The sequence below is a fragment of the Sinocyclocheilus rhinocerous genome, unplaced genomic scaffold, assembly GCF_001515625.1.
Source record: "Sinocyclocheilus rhinocerous isolate Xijiao unplaced genomic scaffold, SAMN03320098_v1.1 scaffold85, whole genome shotgun sequence".
Lineage (NCBI taxonomy): Eukaryota > Metazoa > Chordata > Actinopteri > Cypriniformes > Cyprinidae > Sinocyclocheilus > Sinocyclocheilus rhinocerous.
Genome location: NW_015649998.1, coordinates 899,805 through 911,307, shown reverse-complemented (window position 1 = coordinate 911,307; position 11,503 = coordinate 899,805). Strand labels below are relative to the sequence as shown.

At 35.5% G+C, this 11,503-nt stretch overlaps 2 protein-coding genes across 2 annotated transcripts in view; both read left to right on the top strand.

Moving 5' to 3' along the window:
* The window catches only part of LOC107711002 (transmembrane protease serine 9-like), a 26,816-nt gene extending 22,049 nt beyond the window's left edge, over nucleotides 1-4,767 (top strand). Inside the window, exons 15-20 of the mRNA XM_016515904.1 lie at nucleotides 1,653-1,757; nucleotides 2,772-2,792; nucleotides 2,888-3,056; nucleotides 3,403-3,671; nucleotides 3,762-3,907; nucleotides 4,510-4,767. Of these exons, the coding sequence (XP_016371390.1) occupies nucleotides 1,653-1,757; nucleotides 2,772-2,792; nucleotides 2,888-3,056; nucleotides 3,403-3,671; nucleotides 3,762-3,907; nucleotides 4,510-4,767 (968 nt within the window). The remainder of the gene's footprint in view (nucleotides 1-1,652; nucleotides 1,758-2,771; nucleotides 2,793-2,887; nucleotides 3,057-3,402; nucleotides 3,672-3,761; nucleotides 3,908-4,509) is intronic.
* A 4,901-nt stretch (nucleotides 4,768-9,668) lies between these two features.
* The window catches only part of LOC107711075 (G-protein coupled receptor 84-like), a 5,073-nt gene continuing 3,238 nt past the window's right edge, over nucleotides 9,669-11,503 (top strand). The window contains exon 1 of the mRNA XM_016515993.1: nucleotides 9,669-9,838. Coding sequence (XP_016371479.1) covers nucleotides 9,816-9,838 — 23 coding nt within the window. The 5' untranslated portion in view covers nucleotides 9,669-9,815. The remainder of the gene's footprint in view (nucleotides 9,839-11,503) is intronic.

Below are 11,503 nucleotides of genomic sequence, written 5' to 3'. Positions count from 1 at the left end.
AATGCATTAGCTGTTTGTCGATCCACTGGTTCACATTTAAAAATATGTAGCAAAAATAGCAGATGGGCTTATTGAAAAAGCAAATTCGTTCTCTGCCAGCAGGTTTCAGTTTCAAAACTGTGCATATAGTGGTTTCCCCGGTAACCGCAGTCCACAAAGCTGACATGCAGCGAAATTTGAGGCAAGTGCAACTCTGGCGTCCCCGTTGTTTGTGAGCAGTGGTGTGATGGCGATTTAAATAAAATACAGATTTCCAAACAATCCAAACATATGGGTATCCCCTTGAACTTGGTAAAAAGATACTGTTTTCATGGTCAGTTTTTCATTTATTATTTGCTAATGTTAACGACTGTTTACATTAGAGTGCACGTCCTACACTGAAATTAACAGGGGAGCGGCTGGAAACTAGCGACCTCTCCTGGTTGGAGATAGTATTAACATCATAAACTGAAAGCAATCTTTACGTGCCTGGCTTTTCAAATGTTTTAAAATTGCTCATCCGAGTCTAATATGATCCAGCGGGCCGTACTAAAAGACACTCCGTATACGGCCCGCGGGCCGCCAGTTGCCCATCCCTGTCCTAGACACTGTAAAGGTCAAACATAAGAACAATATAAATCTTACACAAATATTCTTAAGCACAAAATTGATGTCCCTGTGTTAAAGAAACATTGCAAGTTTTACGGCTTAAGTTTCTTTGGCTGACTTAAATTGTGTTATTATTATAAATGAGTTTGGCAGTATAGAAGCCAACTGTAGCTTGATATTTTATTCTTGTACCTTCAGGTAAGAAAACACACACACACCGACTCACCTATCCTGTGTATGGAATTTAAGAATAATTGTGGCTGTCATCTAATAATAAGTTGTCATACCTAATTAATCATCCTCTCCATGGTCCATTGTCTGTCTTTGTGTATAAAGGGTATTATTATCGTCATGCCTTTTATGTGTGATGTTTTTCCTTTATTTATGTTACAAGAAATAAATCAAGCAGGAAAGAAGACAGACAAACTAAAAGAGAAATAGAAAGTGTTGTCATGATGTCTTAAGGTATTTTTAATGCTTGAATCCCAATGCAATGTGAAAACTTTTGACATTCAAAGATATTTATGTTTCAATTTCATCTGTCATTCCATTTTTTCTTTATTTTTTATATTTCCCGATTCCGCCCCACTCTCTCTCCCAATTCACTTCCTGTCATTACACTGTCCTATCTAAATAAAGGCAAAATGAAAATAAATAAATAAATAAAATTCTTCAAAATTAATTCGTTGGGCCAGTTTGAAATTCTTCTAAAAAAAATTACCAAATACAAAATAATATCAAATAAGCACAAAGTTATCCGTTTAATATATGACAAAACATGTCTCTGACTTTTTTGACAATGACCTCAGAAATTTGCATTTATCATGACTGCACAAATATCAATTACCAAACCCTAACAAGAAGCACAAATTGTGAAAAATGTTCTTAGTGTAGTGGATACATGCGTGACAGCTGTGCATACTAAAAAAATTTGAAGAATGAAAAAGGATAACAAAAACGGAGGAGGAGCATAAAGAAAAAAGAAGTGGGCAGGTGAGGGACAGATGAGAAGAGCAACCTGAGAAGCTTTTGGAACTATATAAAAGGGATTTTAAGAGGCACAGTGAACCAGATTACCATCAGCATCCATTCTGCTAGCAAACAGAGGGACTGTGTGAAGATGTGGAGATTAACGTGTGTCACTTTGACCCTGCTCATGTGTGCCAAAGGTAAGGTCTCATGGTACATCTATTAAAGAGCGGATAATCAGGAACAAAGACATTATATAGAAAAGAGAGAATATATATTTTTGTGGCACAGCGCATAAGAGCAGTCTAAGGGCTTTGTTAAAATAATAACGCATTGATATGAAACTTGGGAGTTCATATGTAGATTCATATGAATGATTCATTTGTTGGGTAACTCCTGGGTTAGTGAGTCTCGTTTTATCAAAGAGCTGACTCATAAGAATCATTTGTTATCAATCAGACTAAACAGGTGGCTGTGTAATCCGATTCACAAATAAATGACTCTTATGAGTCACTTCTTGTATCTGCATGAAGCCTGTGAAGAGCGGCAGTGCAAGAAACACTGCTGTGATATGTCATGTCTGAAGTACAAAAGTTTGGAAAAATTAAGATTTTTAATGTTTTGAAAAAGTGTAATGTTCACCAAGGCTGCATTTATTTGATGAAAAACACAGTTAAAACAGAAATACAAGCTATGCCCACCAACAAACTTTTTAACTGAACTTGTACAGATTGAAACCACTCTTAAAATAAATAGTTAAATTACACATTGTACATCCAGGTTCACAAGAACTATTCTTACGTAATAAACAGATTTCTGAACTGTAATGATCCTGTGAGATAATCTATGTAAATACTCTTTCTAGGTCACAGCCTTTTATATATATATATATAATAAATTATTCTTTCTTTTTTACTGTTACGGAAGCCTATAAATGTTTTACATTGTGAGCCACACCTGCTGGGCATGTGGAATGTACTTGCAGGACATGGGGCAAATGTCATTGTTAAATGGTTAGGGGAAAGAAAAGCTGCTAGTTTTGCTTATTGTAATTAAACCGGTTTGCCCAGAAATGTTTTCCGCATTTTCAGTCCCACAAGTTAATGGTACAACAAATCTACCATAATCAGTGCAGTGAACTCTGGCAGGGTCATTATTAAGGGAAACATGAAGATGAAATTGTTCTAATGTGCACTTTATTTCTGCCCTTGCAGGTTCACTTTCTCAGCTGAATGGTAAGAGCTCCTCTCATTCTAAAGACATCAGCATCAAGTCAAATAGTTTATGTAGAAATACTTATGTGAACAATCTCTCTTTCTCTTTCTCGTAGTTTGTGGACAGGCTCCTCTAAACACTCGTATTGTTGGTGGCGTGAACGCACCTGATGGGTCGTGGCCGTGGCAGGTCAGTCTGCACAGCACTCTCTATGGAGGTCATTTTTGCGGAGGCTCCCTCATCAACAATGAATGGGTGCTGACAGCAGCTCATTGTTTACCTGAGTAAGATTCACCTAAACACACATATGCACCTGTTTTGTTTTAAAAGGTAAAAAGAATGAAAGAAAGAAAGGTTGTCATGATGTCTTACGATATTTTGTTATGTTTGACATGTGAATGCAATGTGAAAACGTTTGGCATTCAAAGACATTTCGGTTTCAATTTGTTCTGCCTTTCCACATTTTTTTTCCACCTCTGAAATTAACTTGGGCCAGTTTGAAATTCTTTGAATTTACTTTACTATATTACAAAATAACCAAAGTACTTAGTTGTTTTTTGTTGTTAGTTGTGTTTTGTTGTTTCTATTTCCTTCTTTTGTCTCATGTTCACTTTCTCTAATTGTATTTAGTGTCAGTGCATCCAGTCTGCGTGTGTATTTGGGAAGGAGGACACAGGAGGGAGTCAATACCCATGAAATCAGTAGAAATGTGAGAACCATAGTCGTTCATCCCTCTTATGACAGCAACACAAACAACAATGACATCGCTCTGCTCCGGCTGTCCTCCACAGTCACCTTTAATAACTATATTAGACCCGTGTGTCTGGCGGCACAGAGCAGCGTCTTCATTTCTGGCACCAGCAGCTGGATCACAGGCTGGGGAGATGTTCAAGCTGGAGGTACAAAAACGTACAAACCCATTAATTCAAGTATATATCTACTCCTAACATCACTAATAGATGGTTGTGTATGTGTGTTTTGGTGTTCAGAGAGTTTACCTTCTCCTGGGATCCTGCAGGAGACTATGGTTCCAGTGGTGGCTAATGATCGATGTAATACTCTTCTGGGTTCTGGATCTGTTACCAGCAACATGATGTGTGCTGGTTTGACACAGGGAGGCAAAGACACCTGCCAGGTACAACAATTATATTTTATATTTTTTGCATTCACATTGTCTATTTAGGATAAATGCTTAAAACTAAGTAGCTCCAGTAGTGTAAACATACACGCTGTTACCAAAAAATAACTACAATTTGTTTTGTACCTTTATAACACACTGACAACCACCAAAAACCACAGGTGAAATACAAAACACCATTAAGGTAACTCTAAAATACTGCAATAAATATTTATTTAAAAACATAAGATGTAAAATGAAACCCTGATGTACAACAAAAACTAAGACGAAACAGTTATTTCAATGAAAAAAAAAAAACATTAGAGAAAGTGTCACACAGGGAATTCTGGACATGTCTTCATTGTAAATTGTATGATAACTTATTTTTTCCTTAAAAAAATGTAATTTTAATTTTTACCGTAAACAGGTTTTTACTGTAGCATTTTTTTTATAGCCTTTTACTGTTAAAATTACACTCCTTTTCTGTATATGAAACACATGGGCTGTATTGCTTCTGTGGGCATAGGATGGAGTAGTGAGAGCTGTTTTCCTGTCACAACTAACTGCCCTGTCGTGATAAGAAGAATATCCCTTTTCTTTCCTCTTGTCCCTCTCTGTAGGGGGATTCTGGAGGTCCAATGGTGAGCAGGCAGTGCACAGTGTGGGTTCAGTCTGGCATCACCAGCTGGGGTTATGGCTGTGCTGATCCCAACGCACCTGGTGTTTACACCCGCGTGTCTCGATATCAGAGTTGGATCACCAACAGAATTGGTCAGAACCTGCCAGGATTTGTCGCCTTCAACCCCCCGACCTCATGCTCCTCTGCCAGCCTAAGTAAAAATCTCTCTCAAACACCTACACAGCGTATACCCACGTAAGAGAGCATACTTGTTTGACTAACGCAAAATGATTTGTATGTGCAGCCTCAACTGTCTGTAGGGGGAGATGCAATGAGAAGTACAACAGTCGCTTTCGCTGCAACTGCAATACTAACTGCAGTATAAACTGCTGCAGAGATTACAGACAGCGTTGTGCCAGTAAGTTCAAACACATTCATTTCAGTAAAAAAACAAAAAAACACAAATGCACTTTTAGAAAACTTAATTCACACCTTTAATTGAAGGTGGTTGTTAATGGGTGTATAAAGACAATGTTTTTATTTAAGTTCTTTGGTAACACTTTACAATAAGATTCCATTTGTGAACATTAGTTGCATCTGTTAATATAATTGAATGGATCTGAGATAACATGAACAAACAATGGACAGTTGTACGTTAACTAATACAACCTTGTTGTAAAGTGTTACCAGTTCTTTTTATTAAATGTCTTGAAAAGTGTTTACTTTTTTTAAATAAATGCCACTTGCTCTGATATTTTGATACATAATACAGATATACAAATCTGCATACATTTTACATAACCAAAAATAAAGTCATATTTTTATTACTGCACACCATAAAATGCATCTAACACACACTTCGCATATATAAAAAGTAAAGTAAAAAGTAACTCTCTCTTGCTTAATCTCACAACTTATATTTTTGTTTTTGTGTCTCTGCAGTGTGAGGTATGTCATATTCCATGGATTATATGAAAACAGGCTTAATCACATCACTTGCACATAAATCAGATGATCTTTACCTGCTTGTTCGGAGATTTTACTTCATATGCGTTGCACAGTCAGAAACGAGCACCAATGCAAACACAGTCAAAGAACTGCTGCACTGACTTCACTCAGGGGTGTAAATATTATGTTCAACTTTTGTTAACAAAGCACTTAGCTCAGTCCATTAGTAGAATCCTTTTGTTTTTCTTTTTTTAAATCAGCATGTTACCAACCAGATTAAATGTAGGCCCTTTTGTTGTTCTTTTGTTTTCACTTAGCATTTGCACATTTCTTTAAAAAATGTTATATATAACATAATTACTTGAAATTTTAAACTGATTTCTTTCTTTGTGACCACCATACATTTACATTTACACATTAAGCAGATGCTTTTACCCAAAGCGACTTATACATGAGGAACAAAGCAACAATCGTTGTAGTACACAATGTCAGATTTATTAGACAACTAGATTAGGAAACCAGCTAGAGAACAGAAGTAGTACAGAGATTGTGTGTGTGTGTGTGTGTGTGTGTGTGTGCATAGGCTTAAGAGTGTGGGGTGATTAAATGCTTGCGGAAGTGGTTTGTCATTTCTGATGACGAATAAGTGGTGATTTCTTTAAGTTTAACTTTATTTTTATTTTACACAATTTTTGACTATATGTAGTGCTTGTATCAGGGTTTCTACAGACATGAACAAGTTAAACTGAAGACTTTTTAAGACCTTTTTAATACCACCTCATATGAAATTTAAGACCTAAACCTGTAATGGAAATACACATTTTATAACATACATGACATGAGGGTTGAGTAAATTATATCAGATTTTTCATTTTTGGTTTAACTAATTCTTTGCACGTTTACTTTTAAAACATCAGAATCGGTGCAAGACGTTATCTGTTTCAGTTCCTTCAGAAGGTTGGTCAATGTAATGATAGGTGGTTTAGTACGGTGACAGAGAAGTGCAAAGCAAATCACTATTCTGAAAACAAAATAACAAATTACAAACGCAAATGCAAGTTTAAAAAACAAAATAACAATTCAGAAAACATCATAAGTCAGAAAACACAATGACAAATTTGAAAACAAATTAACAAGTCAGAAAATACAACGACAAATCAGACAAACCGGAAAAGGTAGGTATAGTTTGAGACAGCGCCATTGGTTTGGGATTACTCACCGCTGACTGGACGAGACATCTGTAATCAACGTATACAGGGAAGAACCAGCCGAAGACCAGCAGAGTCGTGGTAGAAAGTTCGGAGATGGTATTAAAGTAGCTCAGTTTAAATGTATTGTATGAATTGCCCTTATTATGGAATAAAAAATACGGAGTGTCTATTTACACGTAGTTAAAAGTGGCTGTAAAACATGAGCTCCAGTGGCGCAGATGGATAAGCGCGTGTCGTTGGCTTTTTGGCGCGTTCGATCCGCCTTTTGCCTAACTTTTGTTCTCCCTTTTCAAATCTCGTATCACATCGTAAAGGCATTTATTTTCAATAAAAATTAACGAAATAATCAAAAAGTTGAAAAGAAAGTATCGGCATAGTGTAAATTAGTATTTGCCCTTAGTTTAAATTGCATTTTGCTAAAAATACTGCTATTTTCACTTAGTGTAAATAGAATCCATTGCTAATACGAGATTTGAAAAGGGAGGAAAAAAAATTTCGGCAAAAGGCGGGATCGAACCCGGGTCGATTGTGTCAAAAAGCCGATAACACACATGCATCCATCTGCACCACTGGAGCTGATGATGTGACCAAAAATATTTAAGACCCATAGAATATGAATTTAAGACATTTTAAGCCTTTTTAAGGACCCGCGGACACCCTGTTGTATTATGTAATGTAAGTGTAATGATATGCCATGACTTTTATCAGAATCATTAAATCAAAAACAGTGTTTTTTAATGGCTTTTGCTGTAATAAATCTCTCCAACAGGGGGCGATGTGAGCACACGTGAAACGTGTAATGAGTACACAAACCACACACTGACACTGAGAGTAATGCAGCAGACTTCAGCATAACGTCTGTTAGCATAAAGTCTAGTCAGAGTCGCGCCAGTGCAGCACTGAAGAGGGGCATCTGAAATAATGAAAGGGGGTGATGGCGCAACGCAAAGTATTATAATATATCCTAGTATCCACTTCCTATGTCGAAGTGATCCATTTACGCATTTGTCGGGCATAAACAATCCTGTCTTTACTCAATGCACCTTACAGAGCATTGAGTAATAATCTTACATAAAACAAAAACTTACCTAGACCAACATATTTGCACATTTGACTCAATATTCATGATATAAACACGTTTCATGAGACACAATTTCAGCAGGTTTACCATGAATCCAGACAAGTTACCATGATATAATAACACACTTATTTAGTGACAAACAATAACAACATAGAGTGAAATAATCACTAATATGACCAATTATATATAGGCTACTCTAAAAAAAATCATACTTTTACAGTATTGATATGAAGGAATGTTCCATATTGATTTATTTTAACAGGTGTCTTACCTTTTTGCGCTAATGTAAATGTCCTTAAAATTAAAGGATAATGTTCTGGGACTCCTGGCTGAAAATACCAGTACATTTTCTATTATTTTTTCAGTGTAGCCCGTAGGTTAATGTGACAAACGTGCAAATCAAAATGTGACTTTGTGAAACAGAAGGCCATAACTAAAATGTTGCTATATTATTTTAATATTAATGCTCAAAAGCCAATACATTTATGATTTGTTTTAATAGTCTATTCTATTTCCTCTTTAAAATCCATTTTCACACGACTGTCTTGGGGGCAGGATAGTCCGGTTGAGCAGGCAATGGTTGAGTTTATTTTGTTATTGATTATTAGAGGCAAGTAAATCTGGACTCAATGATAACACAAATAATAACTGGCATCCCAAATAGCACAGCATGTCTAGTCTCCATGAATGATTTACATAATAAATTTCCTTTAAAATATTGCAGATTTAGATTTCTGTCCAAAGTAATAGGCAATAAATAATAGTAGGTCCTTGTAAGATGACTTTGTGAACTGATAAAATTTGCCATGTCAGCCCAATAACATGCTTCTCAAGCATAAAAAGTCTTTTTTTGCACAAAACCGCCTCTGGTGTAACTCACAAAACACCAGTCACAAATGTGTTCATGTCATGCTGGAATTAGCAGAATTACAAGCTGAGTCCATTTTTAGCTGTACTATTCTGTACTTTTTAAAAAAACATTTCAAAAACTGGACGTCAGAGAACATTTAGAAATAATGTTTTCATAACTTAATAGGAATGTTAGCAAAACATTCTTAGAACATACTTTGATGAATTACTTTTGCTTCTCTGTTTTATGTCACTTTGAATAAAAGCGTCTGCTAAATGCTCAAATGTAAATGTCTGCCTATCTATCTAGCTTAGATCAGTTAGGCTGATTTAGTTGTAAATCATGCTTATCTGGAGCTTATCATGAGCAAATACAGCTGTGCCATCATGATTTAGAGATTTAATATCTGTACAGCTTCACTTGAAAGTTCAGAATATCAGGATTTCCTGCCACTGATCTGCTTAATTCATGTATATATAAGAAATTTATACACGAATAAACTGGCAATATTGCTGTGATTCAGAATGTAGGCCTACTATTTATCAGCCAAACTGCTTGTATTTTTTTGGTGTCTACTGTGTAAACACTTTGTTCTTTGTCTAAGGATATTGTGCTGATAAACCTTCATTTAAAAACCAAACTGACAATTATGTTTCAGCGAAGGTGGTGGTTGTTAAAATTGTTTAAACAGTTTCAACCTTTATGACTTGTTATATAAAAAAAGACGTACATACAGAACAATCAGTGATTTAAAGCATGATATAAATTTAGATTTATACAATAGTTCCAGTTCTCTAATTTGATTAGTCAAGATGCTTTCCACAAGTGACAAAAATCTAAATATTAACCTAAATGAATCAGCATAGTAAAAGAACAGCAAGACGTTGGCAAACTTTTCTTTTCTTTCTTTCTCCATATCTATTGGCAAAATACCGTTACTGTGTAAGTTTCTTCCAGGATTGTGCAACAGAATTGGCTCACAGTGACCTCACATTTGATCACAGACGTCTCAAGCACACGCACACATAACGTGTTGTGGTAAAACATCAGTACCAGTTATGAGGCTAAAGGAGACTGTGGAGGCGTGGCTAGAGGGTATATTTGACAAAACAGAAAAGAGACATATGTACACAGAAACAAATAGTACTAAAAAGGGAACAAAGTAGAGATAGCTATACAAATCAAGGAGGAAACAGAACTAGAGAATAGAGTAAAGAATGGACACCACAGCTGTTGCAAGGTAAGCCACTGACAGCCAGAGATATCTTTTTTCTTTGACTAATGAATTCTTTCTATGCTTTATGAGTTTAACTGTGTTTTTAATTTTCTTCTAAACTATATTATACTTCATGTTATAGATAACTGCTGGTGAAAATTGCCCTCAAATACAAGTAGCATAAAATGGCCCTGCGTTAATATGTTTATATTTTGCAAATGTGCTGACGGACAGATTAAAGGGATAGCTGAAAAATCCGTCACCATTTAAAGTCCAGATACAGTGGAATTGTTGTCCATATACAGTGGAAGTCTGTGGTAACCAAAACTGTGTGGTTCATAATATCTTCTTTTGTGCTCCACAAATGGAAGTCATACAGGTTTGGAGCAACCAAAGGTGGGAGTAAATGATGACAGAATTTTCATATGGGGGTGAACTATCCCTTTCCTTGTGAATTAAATTAAATTCAAAATTTGATTTTGATTTCACTCCCATGTAATGATATGTAACTTAAATAACTACAATGTAAGCAGTATAACACACTAGAAAGATTCGTAGGTAATCACAGTCACAGATGTAGTGAATAGTGATATTTAGACTAACTATGAAAGCATTACTCACCTTATTTTTCCTGTGACAGCGAAAAATAAGTATTTTTGTAATTACTTATTGTAAATTTGTAAATTTTATATGTGTGTGCCAGGCTTTCGGTCTCATCTGCTTCCAGCTCATTTTAGCTGTACAAAACAGCTGGTTTTGCTGCTTGATATTGCAAAGTGGTGTGTCTTACCATATTATTTTAATATATTATCTTCATTATGAACACATGGTTTGTAGTACAAACAGGTTCACGGTTTACTGCACTTTCATCTCGCTATTTCCCTACAGCGGCTAATGAATTGAACAGGAATTATTGCACATTCACAGAAAACGGCTTACTTTAACGTTGAAAAATAAAGTGGATAATTGCTTTAAACAACAGCTCGCTAAACAAGACGATAGTGTTAAGTAACTTACATTTTCATTTGGAATTTTTCCTCTTCTAAAGGAAGCCAGCTCACATTCATCAGTCGCGCGTCTAGAGCTCGACACAAGTTGCTTTTGTTGTTGCCTTTTGTTCCTGAATGAATCGGTTGAACAAGTCATTGAAGATTTAATATTAAAGATTTGTCACTTGTCCTCACCTCGTTTTAAAAATCCCACCACTAATGCACAGACTGATAGTCAATCAAATTCAACGACTGGAACTTTTTTTTATTTTTAATCAGTCTAACAAAATACACTCTATTGTCAGTAAAGTATTGTCATTTGTTTGTTTGTTTGTTTGTTAATAAGCAAATAAAAACAATTTTGTAATTTATATACTGTATATATATATATATATATATTCAAAATGTATGTTAATTATGCATTATCTCAGTTTGAATTAAGAAGAAAAGGCAGTCTCTTAAAATGTCCATAATGCTTGTTGTCTGTAGGCTATAGCTCACTCTGTTAGGAAGAGGGGGGAAAAAACAAAGGTGAGATATTCAAAGGTGCCTTAAAGGCACAATATGTAAGATTTTTTCTTTAAAGTTGTCATATGATGCGATTTCAAATTTTCCTTTCTCTTTGGAGTGTTACAAGCTCTTGGTGCATAGATAAGATCTCTAAAGTTGCAAAGACTAAAGTCTCAAACCCAAAGAGATA